This window comes from Neomonachus schauinslandi, chromosome 12 (genome assembly GCF_002201575.2).
Source record: "Neomonachus schauinslandi chromosome 12, ASM220157v2, whole genome shotgun sequence".
NCBI lineage: Eukaryota > Metazoa > Chordata > Mammalia > Carnivora > Phocidae > Neomonachus > Neomonachus schauinslandi.
The window spans coordinates 61,635,874-61,654,915 of NC_058414.1; the positions used below are offsets into that span (position 1 = coordinate 61,635,874).

At 40.1% G+C, this 19,042-nt stretch overlaps 1 protein-coding gene across 1 annotated transcript in view; it reads right to left on the minus strand.

Annotated features, from left to right (window-relative positions):
* The window catches only part of PDE1C (phosphodiesterase 1C), a 299,837-nt gene that overhangs the window by 261,563 nt on the left and 19,232 nt on the right, over window positions 1–19,042 (minus strand). The window contains exon 2 of the mRNA XM_021689572.2: window positions 18,508–18,534. Coding sequence (XP_021545247.1) covers window positions 18,508–18,534 — 27 coding nt within the window. The remainder of the gene's footprint in view (window positions 1–18,507; window positions 18,535–19,042) is intronic.

Sequence of the window (19,042 nt, forward strand, 5' to 3'; positions counted from 1 at the left end):
TGTTACAGAAATCCACGATGCCACCACTAGTTCTATCCTAGAGAGAAGAGGCTGCATCAGGGGTTTGTTTTTGTTTTTGTTTTGGGGGGCTTTAGGTGGGGCTGGAGGAGCTTTCCTGAAGAGGAAAACAAAGCCACATGCTGTCATTCCACTGTCATGTTGTGTCCCAGATCAGCAGGGACATCACAACAAGCCCTGGCTGCTTTTTTCTAGTTAAATGTGTCACTCTCAAGAATCTCTCACACCCTGAGAATTTTCCCATCTCTTTGCCACCTGGGCATACTCCAGTTCTCACAACAAGGCAAGAATCAAGGTCTCAGTGATTCCATTCACTGCTGAGGGTGTGGACACACAGCCCCTGACAGCAAACAGGACATTTATTCCCAAAAGAGAGAAGAGTGATCAGAGTAGACAGTATAGAGCAACTCCACCTAGAAGGAATTCCTGATTCTCTTATTATAGATTAAAATCTACCACCCCCTAGTCACACACTGGGTATTGAAACCAATAAACATCCACATACACAGTGGCCTCTCAACCACCTACACACCAGCCTATGGAGCCTCATTAGTCAAAGGGCCAGGGACCAGGGGCATCAGCGTCACCCAGTAGAAATGCAGGGTCTCAGGTCCCACCCCAGACCTACTGGATCACAATTTGCATTTTAACAACAACATGTTTAAGGTGATTACAGTAAAGTTTCCAGAAGTGCTGTTTGCAGAGTTCTCAGGAGGGACGCAGTAGCCAAGTGTGTGTATACAAAGAACTAACAAGTGAGCAGAGAGAAGCAGATGGCAGAATACCAGCCCATGAACTGGAAAATACAAACTCTATCACCAACACAATTAATTCAGAAGGTGACTTCTCAAAACTCATCTTCAACTGAGATTAACGGACAAGGCTAACATCTTCCCATGGTGAACTGAGAACTGAATCCACAGGCAGGGGGAGGCAAGGGAGGAGGGGTGAAAACCCTCTCTTGACTGCATCCCAGCAGAATCAAATGTCAGGTCCCAAAGCTGTCCTAGGATGCAGGATGCTCTGGAGTGAATGTGCTGTCTCTTTGTGACTCAGCCACAGATGAATGAGCTTAAAGAAAGGGGAGAAGCAAACCATGAAATAGAGCAAATGACAGCTTCATCTTCCTCACCCTGGAAGTCATTCGGTAGTTTTAATGAACTCAAAATCTGGAAGGCAGGGTGAAGAATGCATATAGAATATGGAATACTTTTGTATTTCATGCTGCCCAGTGCATCAGAGAAGCCCAACTCCCTTTGTTATCAAAGGAATAAATATCCTTCCTCCTGTCAGTACTTTGGAAAGGAAAAAAAAAAAAAAAACCACAAAATCTTGCTTTCCATTACTAGTGCTACATACTGTGAATTCCCAAAGAATGCAGATTCTCAGGGGCTTATTGGAGCAAGAAGTGATTCCCAAGACATGATCCGCTCCCATTACTTTGTGCTTTTACCTCGCACCACATAGGCAGGCAAAGGCGAAGGGCCCCAGGCCTTCACTGTGAAACTCTACCATGTTCTTCCTCTGTGGGCCACTTCTTTTGGCTCGACCTACCGACCTGAGAGAGGTTCAAACAACTTGCTTCTAATTTAGGTTGGCAGAAAACCCCAAGACTCTTGGAGAGATGTTAAATTATCCCTAGAAAAAAAAATACAGCACCTGAATTTATTAATGCATTTAGGGTGGACCTGGACACTCAAATATATCTGCAAAAGGATATAGTTTATGCCCTTATTTTCAACACCCATTGATGACCACCAGTAATTTTCAAATTATGTATTGCTACCCATCAGTGGATAATAAACCAGTTTACTATGTTAATAAAATAGAATAGAATATGAAATATCAGGTTTAATTACTCACAATAAGATAAACTTTTATTTCAGTTGTGAGTGTGAGGGGGTGTCAATGTGTCTGTATAAGCATACACTGAGTCATGGTATAAAATTTTTCTTATTGCGGGTCACAGTAGGCAGGAAAACCACTTGCTGATTTAGAGCACCTGGAAATCAGCCTCTTGCAAGAAAAAAAAGGGAGGAATCTTGGGGAGAGAACTGGAAAAACCGGTTTCCTCAATGAGCTTCTAAAAGCAGACAGAAAGAGAAATCAAGTCCTCTTGTGGCCCCACAGATGGGACTGGAGCTTCTAGATACCCCCCCCCCCACCTCCCAATTATACTTGATCACAAGCCACATCTCATCACAGATCTTACAAAAAGGAAAAAGTGCTGATTTGTGCTAGCACAGATTTGTGCCTCGGACAGAGATGCCAGTCTGGCATGTGGACTCCCCTGAGCAGTACAAGAAAAGGCTGAGCAATCTGGAGATCCTTTTCTTTGGCACAGTTTTCATTAAGGTCTTCATTCTCTACAAAGATTATTTTCCTTTTCTCCCCCAGGTATATTCGCGGTAGCCCCCAGTCATGCTCAGCTTCAAATGCACAGGGAAACTAAACAGAGGAATTAAGCAAATGCCCAAGTCACCTGCATCAGAATGACTGTAATCAGCCCTGGTGATGAATTGTAGTGCAAGCGCAGTTACAACCCCACTTTGTCACCATATCCCCATCTCCCCAGAGTCAAAGAAACAGGCAGATAGCAGAGGACTTAAGTACCAAACTGGCTTCAACTGAAACCAACTATTTTCTGACCTTGGGTAAATTGCTCGTGTTCTCTAAGACTGTTTTTTCACCCATAAAGTAGGAGCAACAAAAGCACCTCCATCAGAGGTTATAGCAAAAATTAAATAAGATCAATGTGGAAAGCTCTTAGCCCGGTGCCGGGAATGCAATGACTATCATGTATTATCACGTATCATCATAGCTATCATCACAGTCATTGTGATTCCTAATCAAAATTTAATTTCTCCTCAGCCTAGTTTATTTGCTTGTTTTGAGATCTATACCTGTGGTCTGGATTTAAAAGTTTGAGAATGAAGTAATGATATTTTGTTATAAGTGTTTATTGTAAATGGCTTGTATAATGATGGACCTCCAAGCTCAGTGCTCCAAGGACGTTCCCATTTTCCCTGGAGAAACAAACACCATAATGCTTCTCCCTTTGAACAAGTTGCCACAAGCCAGAAAATCCATGCATGTGAGAGTTTGTATCTCTGAAGACCCAGTAGTTCAAAATTCCAACGGTATCGGTCCATATCTGTTGTAGTATATAAGTACATTAGCAGAGGGCAGTTCTGGCCTCTGACAGCCGCACACACCACCTGCAGCTGTGGAAATGGGAAAAGCAGCCTCACGTTTCAGCTATAATGTACCTGGTCAATTGTGAAATCTGACTTGAAGGGAGAGAAATTTCATTTTGACCCCATTTGGTAATGAGCACGAAGGGCAGCCTGGCCTCCAAAGAAAATGCCAGAGGGGGGTAGCTCAGAGAAAATTCAACCAACTTAGGCAGTGGAATAATGTTCTCTGAGTGCCAACCAGGCCTTACTGTCGCCTATTGTAACAGTTTTTCAAAACACGGACTTCTCCACTCCCACATAGTTCTGCTTCAAAAATGACTTTTCCTTCCATAAATGGTGTTCCTGTGTCTGAGAACCACATATATAAGAAACAAGGACAAAGGAGGAGGCATCTAAGCCACCAGGTCAACCATATTCACTCATTCATTTGCTCTTGACATAGTCATCCTGGGGAACAAAAAATGATTAAGAGGGTCTTTTATATGAATGAGCTTATGGGATGGTTAGGGAGACGAACAAACTAGAATCCAGTGTGATGAAGTAACACTGTAGGCAGAGACAAGGCATCGCGGAGATACAGAGGAAGAACTGTAGAGCTTATAGGAAACTGTATAGCTTAAATGTTTATATTAGAAAGATGAAAGGTTTAAAATAAATGCTCTATGTTTCATCTTAAGAAGTTAGAAAATTAAACCCAAAGTAAGCAGAAGAAAGGAAGTAATAAAAATAAGAGCAGAAAGCAACAAAATATAAAATAATCAACAGAAAAAATTAGAGCGAAAAGTTGGGTTTTTTAAAACATTAATAGAAGTAATAAAGAAGTAGCAAGACTGATCAAAAATAATGAGACAAAGCACAAATTACCAATATCAGGAACAAAAGAAGGGGTAACACTGCAGATTTTGCAGAAATTAAAAAGATGGTAAACAATATCATATCAGTGAATACCACAACATAGATGAAATTAACCAATTTTGAGACAAACAACTTACCAAGAACGACCTAAGAAGAAATAGAAAATCAGGGCAGCCCTATGCCTATTAAGGCAGTGATTATCCAAGTGTGGTTCCTCAGTCTAGCAACATCATCAGCACCTGGGAACCTTCTGAAATGTAAATCCTCAGGCCCCACCCCAGGCTGACAGAATCAGAATTCTGAGCGTGAGTTTCAGCAAGCTGTGTTTTAACAAACCTTCCTCATGTTTCTGATATCATTGGAGAACTGTTTGAATATGTTCTTCCCACAAGAATTCCAGGCCCAGATGGTTTCACTGATGAATTCTATCAAACATATAAAAATGAAATATAAGAAAGTTGATAACAGGGTCCTGGGATGGAGCCCAGCGTTGGGCTCCCCGCTGAGCTGGGAATCTGTTTGTCCCTTTGCCCCTCCTCCCTCTCGTGCTCTCCCTCTCTCTCTCAAATAAATGAAAAATAAAATCTTAAATAATAAAGTTGCTAACAGTGGTTAACTGGAAACAGAACAGGGTTAACGAATGATTAAAAGAGACTTTGGCTTTATCTGTAATCTTTTGATTTTTTTACAATGAGAACGTATTCACAAATTATTTAGATAATTAAAATAAATAAAAATATCTAAAACAGAAAAAAAGACCAGCCTTATAAAAACTGAGAAAAAAGAGGACAGAACACTTTCCATCATTACTTTTAATCTCTACTCTCTTACAGAAGGTGGAGGAGATTCTTTTTATCTGCCTTTGATTTTTTTTTGAAGTGGTTCTTGGTTTCTTTGGGATGAGCCATTCTGACAGGCAAGTGGTCCACAGGGTCCAGATGGCTACAGTACATGCCTTCAAGTAAAGAAAAGTCTTTATTAATCATCTCCTTTCCTTTGCTTGCAGCCTTTAGAGAAGTGATTACCTACTTCTCTGTGCAGCGGCTAAGTACTTACTACTCATGGCACACCCACTAGGAGACCCACAGCACAGGGATCCTGCCCCACCCCTGCATACCAAAACCCACTCAAGCCAGAGCAGAGACTGGGACTCAGATAACAGAAGTTATTAAAATCAAGTATCTGCTCATGTTACTCCTTCTAAATAAACACTCATAAAAACTTTCCACATCTGGCTATTTTCTCTTACTCATCCTTAAATCTCAGCTCAGGAGTCATGTCCAACAAGACTTTCTGAGCCCCCAAACTAAGCAGAGCACTGCTCCACTATGCCTCTGCACCTCTATCAAAAATGTTATTTGAAATAACCTGCCTGGGTCCCTATCTCTCTCCCATTATGTCATTAGCTCCTTGAGGGTAGAAACCACATCTTACTCTTTTTATTTTTATTTTTTAATGTCTCACAGTGCATGACCATCACATAGTTTATACTCAGTAAGTATGCAGTAAAAGTGAAGAGTCTAGGAATGAAGTCAGACAAGCCAAATTCTACACCTACAAATAAAACATGCTAATTTTATTTTACTCGATACTTTTGGCAGAACTCATTTTTATCTTTTTTATTTTTATTTATTTTAGAGAGAGAGAGAGAGAGTGGGAGGGGAAGGACAGAGGGAGATAGAGAGAGAGAATCTCAAGCAGACTGAGTGAGGAGACCCATGCAGAGCTTGATCACATGACCCTGAGATCATGACCTGAGCTGAAATCAAGAGTCAGACGCTTAACCGACTGAGCCACCCAGCCACCCCAGCAGAACTCATTTTTAAAACTAAATACTTTTAATTTGCTCTTCGCTCAACCTCTGAGTAGTATTATTAATGCAAACCATGTGGACTAGCTCTCATTTTGCAACTTGACTTCCCCTTTTAAATCTCTGGCAGGGATGGTAGGTCCCTGCCCCCCAACGTGTACATGGCAGGACATCTTAAAAGATAAATTCAGGGACCAAGAGAATAGCAGTGAGCAGGTAACACCTAGAATCTTTGACTAAACAGCTAGATTCCTTCCTTTAGGCTCTTTCTAGAGACCTGTACTTTATCTTCACAACTTTATGAATCAGCCTGAAGCACAAGGCAGATTCTCCCACCTCTGCCCATAATTTGCTGGCACCGGTCCAACTACTCCTCTGACTAATGAGATCCTGAAGAATTAATCTCCTGCACAAGCAGAGTAAGTCCTTGAGGGAGGCCAAGTATTGCAGAGAGTTTGCAAGGTCTCATTCTTTATTATGAGGAAAAGTGGCATTCTATAGCCATGGAGGGCATTATATTAGCAGTTAAAATTTATTAATCACTTACTATATACCTAGAACTGGGTCATACACCATACATACATTGTCTCATTCAATCCTTATCAACAACCTTAACAGTTAGGATCTATTAGTAGCCCATACCTTGAGAATATGCATGCTTATCAGGCTGAAATATCACAAAATCAAGGAGGGGTAGAAATGAGATTTACATTTAGGCCTCTCAGACCCCAAAAGCCATGTTCTGAGTGTCAGTGCTATGCTATGTTGCCTTGTTAATAGACTTCTGGTATAATAATGCCCCTAGAGTATCCCACTCGAACAAAAGGCAGAAGTCACTGATATCAAGGAGGGGAATCATTCACCCCACCAATCTAAAGATCAAAAATACCCTTTAAATATGATTCATTTTCCACACGGCAGACTAATTTAAGGAAAATTTCTTTCTATTCAAAATAATGATGCTAAATGGGAAACTATTTAAGCTATACAATGGCTTCATCAGCACCTTATCTGCCAAATCCCCAAATCACGCTCCTGGAACATATCTCTCAATACAGAGAAGTCAGCAGGGGGAAAAAGCAGATGTAAAGCAAACAGGTGGAACTATGAAGTTAGTGTGATCTGATGAGCATAAGCCACAGTCTTAATAAATAGCTGTATGCATGGGCCACCACCAACACCAACACCGCCACCTCACCATCACCATCATCGTCACCATCACTGATATTGTTATTATTCAGTACCTTTGTTCCCATCCTGGAGCAGCACTGTGATCCCTGAGGGAATGAGGCTTCTGTTTGCCCATCAAACAGGTACTCTTTGCCTTATCAAAAGGGTTCATTTTCTTTTTCTCTCTCTCTTATTTTTTTAAGATTTATTTATTTATTTGGGAAAGAGAGAGAGAGCATGCGGGAGGAGGTGGCAGTCAGAGGACGAAGGAGAGAGAGAATCCCAAGCAAGACTCCCCACTCAGCTCAGAGCCCAACGCAGGCCTCGATCTCATGACCCTGAGATCATGACCTGAGTGGAAACCAGGAGTAAGATGCTTAACCCACTGAGCCACCCAGGCACCCCATCCATCTTTTTCTCTTGATAATGGGTCATGAGTGAACAGTGGTGACTAGTAAATATATTTCTACTGCTACTATTTCTAACAACACAGGACATGAGAATTAGTATAATTACTCCAAAATCACGGCAAAATTACTTGGAATTATCAATTTGGCACACCGGCAAAGAATGATCATGTACTTCACAGTCCATATTGCACACATCAGGCTCTTTTCTCAAGCTATGTAACTGTTGTGCTAACTCTAAGAAACTCCTGAGTATGATCTAAAAGATAAAACGCACCTTAAAGATTAAGGAACTGATTACGGGAAAGTCGTCCCATAAGTCCTCCGTTCGCATTTAAACCAGAGGGCAGGGGCGCCTGGGCGGCTCAGGCGGTTAAGCGACTGCCTTCGGCTCGGGTCGTGATCCTGGAGTCCCGGGATCGAGTCCCGCGTCGGGCTCCCTGCTCGGCAGGGAGTCTGCTTCTCCCTCTGACCCTCCCCCTTCTCATGCTCTCTCTCTCTCTCTCATTCTCTCTCTCAAATAAATAAATAAATAAAATCTTAAAAAAAAAAAAATTTAAACCAGAGGGCAACAAGACAACCAGGACGACCCCAGCTCTTGTGGCACAGTGCTGCCATGCACAAACTCAACAGCTGAAAGGAGCTTGCCCTGTGATTCCAGGTAGAGCCATGTTTTCAGACCTACCGTACTGGCAACTGGACTTGTACTGACCTCAAGGGACATTTTTGTGGTCTGGTGTATAAGTAGGAATCCATTCCCATTTATATTGGGGCTCACTTTGTAGCTACTAGTTTTCATTGAATTACTGATAATGCATGTAACAGATGGGACTTCATTTCTCAGTAAATTTGTTTTGCTTTATTGCCTCCTATGTAACAATATGCAACAATATCAAAGTGTTTCTTTTAAAATCTGTGACTTTATGCTTTTTCAGGGCCAATAGAATATAATAGCATGCAGAATTTATGATTTCTGATTTATTTCAGAGTATACTGTATTTACATAAATCCTATTATCTCTTCAAAACAATTTCAAAATCTCTTCCAATGCATGATTTAAAGTACTTCAAAATGTTTTCCTTATAAAACTTAAATGCATCTAATATTCTATAAAATCTTTTATGTCAACTACATAACCTATGAAACAGAATTCATAAATGTGCTACATAAACAATGAACCATAGGTCAAAATTGTAACATTAATAATAATAGCTAAAATACTCTACGTTTACAAAAAGCCAGGAAGTACACTTAATGCTTTCAATCTTTATCTCATTTAACCCTGACAACAACCCTATAGGTAAGTACTATTATTATTCCCTTTGTACAGATGAAGGAAGTAAGGGTTAGAGCAAAGTTTCTCAACCTTGATACCACTCACATCTTGGACTAGATAATTCTTTGTTATGGTGGAGATGTTCTGTGCACTGTAGGATGTTTAACAGCATCCTTGGCCTCTATCTACTAGATGCCGGTAGAATACCCCACTCTCAGACGTGACAACCAAAAATATCTCCAGACATCGCCAAATAGCCTCTGAAGGGGAAATCACTACCACTTGAGAACCACCAGCTTAGAGACATTAAGCAATTAAGGTCATACATAGGAAACAGTAAAGCAGGGGTTAGAAGCCAGGCATGCTGATTCTAGAATGCATGTTATCAACCAGTAAAATACAATACTATTCATTCTGTCATAGTTTAAAGAACACACATTTTCCCTCAAAACTGAAAACTGAAATATGAAGATGAACTATCCTTCCTGTGGAAAGATCGTCCATGACCACACCAGACTGGGCCATTTCAAACTTTTTTCCTAATTAAGGGCCATGTTCCAATGGCTATTGACTTTGCATGGCTTGCTCCCCTGCCCTACCTACCCCAACCTTTTTTCTGTTCTATGTGCCCCAAAAGATAGTCACCAATCACTGTTAATGCTGATTCCATCCTTCAGTAAGTAAGACACAGTCTCTGCCCTCACAGAGCTCCTAAAAAGCAGGGCCTATCTTCTTCTTACTTCTTGCTTCCTTAGATGAGCCTGCACTCAAAGTGCAAGCTCTCTGCACAGTGGCCATAGAATTCTGATTTCTCTATGAGGGATTTCCCAAGCACTCAAGTGACTGAGCACTATCCATGTGCCATATTGTGCCATGTGCCAAAGATTTCCAAAGGTTTCATATATCCCATTTCATTCCGAACTTCCAAGAATTCTAGGAAGCAAGTATTATTATTTCCAAGTATTATTGGCCAAGAAGAGATAGGTTCAGGTAAGTAGGGGCACCTACCCAAACATTACAAAAGTTTCATGCCAGGACTTGGATTTCATGGATAAACGAAGACTACAGACATGCTTCTTCCAAAAAAATGTTCTCAGCTTTATCTACTCCCTCCAGCTTGCTTACAATGTTTCCTTCAGGTCCCCTCTCCTTGACATCCCAAAATTATGGGAATAAACAACCTAGCATGAGTCCACTCATGGAGAGACAAAGGGAAAAATTCAGGCAGTGACCTCATGAACTTTGAAAAGGCATTATCTTATTAAATCAGAGGATAGAAAAATACAGAATAAGTTTTCTTTTATCTGATTCTCTTTTTGTTATTTACTTTTTATGCATAAAAAGTTACATATTCATGTGTGGCTGATTATATTGCTTCAAAGTACTTTAAGTTGTTGTACTAAAATAGATGATTTTGAAAAAAAGAACCTGGTGGTAGAGGTGAATGTCCCCCCTTCAATCACATTATTTAAATATAGCTTGTTGGGTGGTTGTTGTTGTTGTTTTTCAGATTTCATTAAACTTTCCTGAGAGCTTTTTAAAGATTTCATTTAACTTTCCTGAGAGCTTCAACTTCCCTGAGAGCTTCAATGAGCTTCACCCGTTGAAGCCAAATATGAAAATTTTCAAACGTAAAATATCCCGATGAAAAAAAGAACAATGGGTGGAGTCGGGAAATGAACTGCAAAAGACATTTCTTTCTGACCCTTTGATTTTATTCAGCTTTAAGCTATTTTCCTTCGGGAGGTTGGGGGTGGGCGTGAGAGAGTTCCAGAGCTGTAAAAAATTATGAAACTACTTGAATAGAAAGATCTCAAGAAGCTTCTGGCATCTCAAAGTCCTGCCTTTAAACCCTAGCCCAATCACTTCTCTACTTTGTGACCTCAGTCAGGTTACCTATTTTCTCCGAGTTCCTCATCTGTAAAACAGGATCATTGTGAAAATTAAATAAGATAATGCATGTGAAGCACCTGGTACACAGTAGATACACAATAAATTTAACCAATAGGGTACCCTTTAGACATATCTATGTTTTTGCCAAAGTCTGTGTTTTGGCAATTGTCCTTTTAATGTCTTTCTCATGATTAGTTCACATTATTTAGGTGAAATTAGAAATATCTAAACCAAGGGTGATCTGGTTGGTGGCCAGGAACCATCACTACGGGGCCAGTCTATGTTACCTGCTCAGTGACCTCCATGCTCATCCACAATGCTGCTCTTCTTCCATGATTCATTATAAGTCGTAGAGTGCTTGCCATCATGGCAAAGGTTGTTTGGTGGTCTAGGCTTTGCTTCTGGAGGGACCTCAGTAATTAGAGTCACAGAATAGTCATTTTTGAGCCAAAAGGAACCAGAGAAATCCTCACATTCAACCTCAATCTCTTCACAGATGAGGACACTGAGACCACACAGGAGTAATTTGGCAAAGCTAAACTAGTGAAAGAATCGAAATCTGATTCTTAATTTTTTTATCTACACCAGTGGTTCTCAACCAGAGGTGATTTTGCCCCCCAGGAGACATTTTGGTCATCATAAGTTGAGGATGGAGGATTGTCACTGGCATTTAGTGAGTAGAGGCCAGGGATATTACTAAACATTCTATGATGCACAGGATATCCTCACAATGGAAATATCAATAGGGTCAAGCTTAAGAAACTCTGATCTACACTGTTGGATCCAGTGTCTTCAGAGACTCCAAAAGCTGCCTCTTAGGCTGCTGCTGCTAGGTGTTGGACTTGGCCCCAATTTGGAAGCCTTCACCAATGACTGAATCAATCAAGTCAATTCTGCCTCTTTAGTATTGAAGGCCACTGGGATTAAGAGGGATTAGAGACTTGCCTACCCAGGCAATTTAAAGTCTGGGCTTAACTTTTGAGGCTTTGTGATATGTCCAGCATGAGTGCTACTGAAGTCTTAAAGTCACACTTAAGTCTTATTAGACGATCTAAGAAAATGATTCTCAAAACCATTTTGGCAAAATACCACAGAACAGCCAAATGACACACACCACAGTTATCAAATATTTAGAATAATGCACTGCAAACAAATATATTTGCCATTGCACTAAACATCTCTAGAATTAATGGTTTAAATGGAGGAAAGATAAAGATTGAAGCATTGGTAATAGAGCAAAAATATTCTCAGAGTTTCCACCCAAAGCTAAATTTCCACTCATATAGAAGGGAAAAGTAGAGTCAATGATCCAAGCAATTACACACTTTCTCGTTCTTGACCATGCATGCCATCTGGCTTGCTGACCTCATAGCACTCCACCCCGGCCAGTGTGAGGACCAAACAAGAGTCTGGATGTGGGAGTATGTAGTGATCTACAAAGCCATTTATAAGTATGAGTCATTTATCAATCTGAGGTTATTTACCCACAATTCCACTTGGTAATTCTGACTTTAGTTCTGACCCAGGATAAAAAATATATGGAGGATCCCAACCTGATTCACTCATAAATTCAACCCACACTTAACAAATACCAATCATGTCCAAAGCACCATGCTTTTGGGGAGCATATTCCCTACTCAACAAAATCACACTGGTGCCAAGAAGAATGACATGCTCCCAGCTATTTCTTGCACATGGAATTAGAGCAGCAGTAACTGGGAGAGCAAGATCTCTTTTAGGTGGAAAGATCTAAGAAGCTCCATGGGAAGAAATGACATTTGAATTGGGTCTCCAAGAAAATATGGGCTTTCAACAGCTAAAAAATGAGAACATTTAAAATACTAGAAAGGTTATGAATGAAGAAAGAATGATAGAAAACACAAGGCAAATATGGCAGTCAGTGAGGAGCTCAGCTTGCCTGGAACTTGGGCCGAACAGAAGGGAGTAACAGAGACAAAGCAGGAAAGCGAGGTGGAGGCAGTTGTCGACATCCTTAAAATCCTAAACAAGAAGACAGCATTTATTAGCCAAAAGGAAGCTAATGGAGGTGTGTCGTTGTTGATATGGCACATGAGAGACACTGTGGGAAGAGTAATCAGACATGGGTGTGCAGAATGAGATGAAGAAACCAGAGGAAAGAGAGTGGTTAGGAAAAGTCATTCAATACTCTTTAAGAGATGGGTAATGAGACTGGAGCAAGATCATGAGAATGAAAATAGTGAGAAGGAAAAACCCACAACCCGTCAGAGACCCGTTTATCATGGAGGAAGGGAGAGAACCAAAAGTTAAAGTTGAACAAACATAACCCGAAGCTCGAATGAAGCGACTCAGAAGTGTTACTCCTGGGCGAGTGGGAGAATGGTAGTAATTATCAGACAAGAAGATGGAAGAGAAATGAAGACTGAATTGTGCCTAGATGATCCTCTTGACTCAGAAAATGGCAGCTCAATGACAAGGTCATTACCGCTCCTAGTATCTAGATACACCACTCAGACTCAGTGCCTGAACTACTTACTGTATCTCAGCGCCCTCTCTCCCCCCACCTCCTGCTACGCCACCTCTCCAGTTCCAGATCCTTGCACCTGTGCTCCCCAACCTCCTGCTGATATATTAGGAGGGTGACTGAGTGAGTAAGAGTCACTAAATGAGTGACTGGTAGTTGCCTGATACTCTGACCTCTGACCAAACTATCTATGTAGACACTCTATGACCCCCCTTTCTCCCACAGTTGTGTTTCACCTGAAATTACAGTACCTGTAGGCCATTTTCCATGGTAACTGCATTGGGTATTATCCTTTGTGGATAAGTCTCAGTGTCCATCTGTGATCTGTGCTCTAACCAAACCACTTTGATGCTCTGTCTGGTGTACCTTGACCTGCCACCATTCACTGTAAAATCACTTTGATTCAGCTGGCAATCTTGGAATGTAAGTTGGACATATTCTTACAGCAGATGCACATGTCCTTACTACTTTGAGAATTTAATAGTCATCACAAATACAGGAAAATATTTTTCAAATGACTTTATCTCTTAGAAGGTTCCCTTGTCTCTGATTTCACCACTAATACTTAGGCTCTAAATATCAATACTACTAAGTAAGTAGCAGTATGCAAAACTGGTCACTCATAAGTATGCGAAACTATGTGCCTTGATTTATCCTATATCCCCTTCAACTTTCCCCAAAAGTTATTTGATTGTCATTTTTCACTGAAAAGAGACAACAGTCCACTGACTGTATGTCTGTGATGTTGAAAGAGCTTCAGAATTCACCAATGAGTCTTACTATGTCCCAGAATGAGAAAGGGGCACAGCTCAGAAGATGCACTTGCTCATACAAGGATACAATTGCTTAGAAAGCAGCCTTCCCAGAGCCCTTCCCAGGGCTCCCTGCCCCCCACCCCACATGAAAATCTATTATTAACAGCAAAGGTGATGGTTCTGCTGATGACTCATTAAGCATGCTGATTCGTGACAGCATAGGCAGACCTGACTAAGGGAATCGTTCGCTGGATTTAATCAATTATTGGGCTCATCAAATGTGATTACTAAGCCACATAAAAATCCAAGTGAAAGAAGGCATTAGACACTTGGAGGAAAAAATAACTCCTTGTTTTGCCTGGCAACAGATGGGGCCTCTCTATTATGTACATGTGTGATATCCACTTGACTGATTATCTCCACACGTTTTTATCCTCCTAATGTCCAGAATATTTTTGAGACATTTGCCCTTTTGAGAGAAAACCTAAAGAATCAGCAAAACACACAGTTTTAAGATAACTGAAAACATGGAGAAAACCGAAAGTAACAGTTCTCAGCTCTCCTAAACTTTAATATGCCCATACTTCCAAGCACCGTGAATAAGAAGCAACACTATAGGCTCTCTTTGTGATCTAGTGAGAGAACAGTATACAATAATGTAATTATCTTCCCAAATAACCCAACTGTTCCCAACGACCTTCAATACTTAGATCTATTATAGCACTTACCACATTCTAATCATTTTGTTCTTCACATGTGTCTTAACTACAAAACCATGTACCTCTTCACAATTCACAGGCAATTTCTTGTACAGTTGACCCTTGAACAACACAAGTTTGAACTGCACACATCCACTTACACACAGATCTTTTTTTTTAGTTAAATACAGTACAGTACTATAAATGTATTTTCCCTTCTTTATGACTTTCTTAATAACATTTACTTTTCTCTCAGTTTATTGTAAGAATACAGCATATAATATATATAACATACAAAGTATGTGTTAATTGACTGTTATTGGTAAAGCTTGCAGTCAATAGTATAAGTTATTAGTAGTTCAGTTTTGGGGGAGTCAAAACTTATACCGATGTGATTATCAATCTAATTTGATTATCAAAAAGTTATTTGGTCACAGAAATGTCTAGATTCATAAAATGAGTAAATCAGATAAAGTGAGAACCAGAACTTCTTACACTATCTAAAGAGTTAAGATTTGACAATCAAGCAAATAAGCAACCAACCAACCAAGCTAGAATTAATAACTGATCAATCAAAAACCTTTATTCTAATGAAGTTTTCACTATCTGATGTGGCTTAAAACCCCAACTCCTGACCATTCTGACCTGAGTATTTGCACAGTCCAGACATCAAAACTGGACACATGTATGCAGAGGTCCCTGACGTTTGTGGATAAGTCATTATTTGTACCTCTGCCTCTGATTATGCTGACCAATCACAGCATTTCCAGGCACACTAAAATAGAGGTGTGAGTGTGCATATGTGTGTGGGTGTGTTGGAAACACTTCTAACATAGATTCAGCTTGTAACACCATCTCTGATATCAATTCCTTTCTTTAGTGGCAGCCCAGAAGTATTAGAGTATTTCTAGGTATTTGTGATTATTTTGTACATGATCTGGTATTCTTTCTCAAAGATATAAACTTCTCAGAGCCAGACCTGATAACTTGAAGCTACAGCTATATTAAAAAAAAACCTGATGAGAATTTTAGGGGGAAGCAGTTCTCCTGGGTAATCCTCTCTGTCAAATTACCATGTCACCACTTCAACAAATCTCTTGGAATGACTGGCCTTCGTAGACAAGACTCAGTCACAAGGCAAAAGGATGGCTCCCTTTAATTGTGCTGATTTAAAGCCTAATCCAATAAGGGCTTCTGTGCCAGGAGAAGCTTATCTTCTACTTACTGGTGCCCTTGCTAACCCAGTAAAGAGTTTTTAACATCATTCTTTTGGTTGAAATTCTGGCCTTGGAAGAAATGAGTACATTTCCCTTAATATAAACAGTGAGATTCAGAAGAAACACTATCATAACACACTCTTGGGCTACTGAGATCTGCCTAGTACTTGATAAAATATTTAAAGAAAGATACCTACCTCAGTTGAGCTGTAGTAGGATGAGGATGACTTTGAAAGCCAGAGGACTTTTTTTTCTTTAACATGGCTTTGAAAGGTGAATAAATACATAAGTGAAATGAAATGAAGCCTAGCACGAGAAGTTTAAACAAAGGTAGATTATTTTTGTATCCTGGGCTTTCTTTCTCCTAATGCCCAAAGCAAACCTATGAGATCTAAAGCTTTTTAATATAACATTTAGTTTTCCTACATGAAGCCACCAGCTTTATCTAATTATTAACTGAAGCTGAATAACTACACTTAGCATTCAAATAACCCATTGAGTCCACACTAGTATGTTTACCCCTAACATGAAAAAGGAATCACAGCTCCCCCCAGTCCAAATTAATCACCAAATAGGCAAGCATATATTCAAACAGACCAGCAACTGACAGAGATCTCAAGACATATTTAAAAGTGTCTACCATTCGTCAAATGAGGTATCCACTTAATCTAAATTTATAGATCCCTGGAAAAGTTCTCAAGCAAGATCATTCTGAAAAAGGCTATAGGTTTGGTAAATGAAGAAGGTCTCAACTTCTTTAACACCCTTCCATCAAGAGCTATAATCTATGTTCCCTTCTCTTGAATCTGAGTGGGTTCTGTAATACCTTCACCAATAAAATACAGCAGAAGTGACACTGCCCCAGTTTCTGCGCCCAGGCTGTAATGAAGAGACCAGCATTTTCCACTTCTTGTGTGTTGGAACACATGGCCTAGGAAGACAACAAAGAGTGCAACTACTCTGAGACCACCATGCAGTGAGAAGCCCAAGCTCCATGCTGGAGGATGAAAGCCATGTGCAAAGAGAGAAAGAAACAAAGAGCACCAAGTCTCCCCACATGTGAGTGAAGAGGCAATCTTGAAAGTGGATCCTCCAGCTCCAGTAGCCACAGCCCACTCCAGCTGCATCAGGTTCAAACCACTCAGCCAAGTTCGTCCTGAATTCCTGAACCATAACGCTGTGAGCAGAATAAAATGGTTGTTTCAAGCCGGAAGTTTAGGGATGGTTTGTAATCAATGGGAGATTAGTAGACATGGATCTATTTTATATGAAAATATGTATGTGATTAAAAATAGAAGGGCTCAAACCAACCCTCTATTTATTTGCACTTTACATGACTTCAGTGAAGCTGGTACAAGACAGTTTATTTTTTTTATTACATCGACATAATAAAAAATGCGACAGCATTCATGTAAGATATGCAAAAATATGCTTTCAAAAATAATCGACATAGTATTTTGAAACTTGACAGGTTTGAGCCACTCTCTTGTAAAACTCTCTCTAACCTATTTATCTCCTTTTAAATAAAATTGAAGCAACTTTGAAATATTTCATACCCCAAGTTAACTACATGTAAAAATGATAAATTACCTTTTACTACTGAAGACTATTATGTCCTCTAATCTGAGTGATTAATTTACATCCTGTTCAGTGGTTCACATGTAATTACTACATGAACCCAATGAACCTGCACAAGACAGAATTATTTAGCCATCTGTATAAACTCACTATATTTAGAAAAGTATAGCAAGCTCTAGGAAGCCCTAAGGCTTTATTCATCTTCTCTCAATGATGCATGCAACTCTACACTGCATATCAAACTGTAACACCACTACTGTGGATTATTGACTTTATTTGGAAACCACAGGACAGGACTGGACTCTCTGCCATAAGATGATGCTCATTAGAAAAGGTAAGATTAAAGTGGTCATCTGACTGAAAGTACCATTGCTGAAACCAACTGGCAGATTTTAATTGCATTTGTGATTTTTTTTATCTGAATATAATCTGTTTAATGTCATAATACCAAAATCAAATACAATCAATGAAAAGCAGACACTAGCCTTTTAGACTGAACTGTGGACTTCTAATGCTTGGCAAACAAAAGATCTGAGCAACTCTTTTTCTTTGGAATGTGCTTTCCAAACTCTTCTCAATAAAATGAAGTAATGGAGGATGATAAAAGATGATATTCTACTTTAAATTACCTTTTTCATGGCTAAATAAAAAAAAAAAAAAAGGACCATTAGTGCCCTTAAAGGAATTTATACCTATGCTTTGAGCTCAACAGCATTTTGTCAGAGAATCAGGCAAATAGGAATTGCAGGCAAAAGAGAATTCAAACACTAAAAGTGTATTTAAAGATGCTTTTGTGCTCCCATCCATAAACCTTCAGCACCCTCCAGCCCAGACTCTCTCGGGTCGAGGTTTTAGTAAAATCACTAGGCAGATCTATAGGTAACAGGCCTTTCCATCCACCAGATCCACTCTCACGGGAAAGTATACACTCGCGGTGCCACACTAAACGTCTGCAAGCAATTTTTAATTACAGTAGCAGTAGTGATCCAAAGATGAAGCAGGCACCTCACTGAGAAGGAATCAAGAGACTGTTCATTCCACTGAACGTCCACCATGAGCCAGGCTTGCGAAGAGTTGTGCCACAAATGACTCAACCAACCAGCTCCCCTTTCTCAGAAAGACACTCTTACCTCTGGGATGTTTTCTTATATTTCCTCCTGTAGGAAAAGAAGCATAAACGCACATCAGAAAAAAATTTGTGGCAGGCAGTGAGTTAGAAAACATAACTTCAGCAGGGACAGGCATGCAGGGGAGAACTTTGTGGTAGGTTCTTTCTGTGAGGCTTATGGGTTTCAAAGCCCAGCTAAAAGTTTTGGATTATTGTATTGTACTGTGGTCAGATGCATATAACCAGTCTTAACACTTACAAATAGCATCCCAAGAGCTCAATGGCTCTGCCCTCCTATGTTCATTCTTCCCCTTTGAGGGCACTATAGTATCTGGGTTGAGGTCAGGCTTTGAAGACCACAAGACCCAGGTGCAAATCCCAGCCCCTCCATTTATTAGGTTCATGGGGTTGGTGAGGAATAACTGGGCAGGGTCCTGTAAAGCATTTCTTTTGTCTGGCATATATTAAATGGCCAATAACTATTAGCTATTTGTATTGTCACTGTTACTACTATTGCCTCCACCATATAGCACTGAAGTCCCTTTAAGGATGTGCCT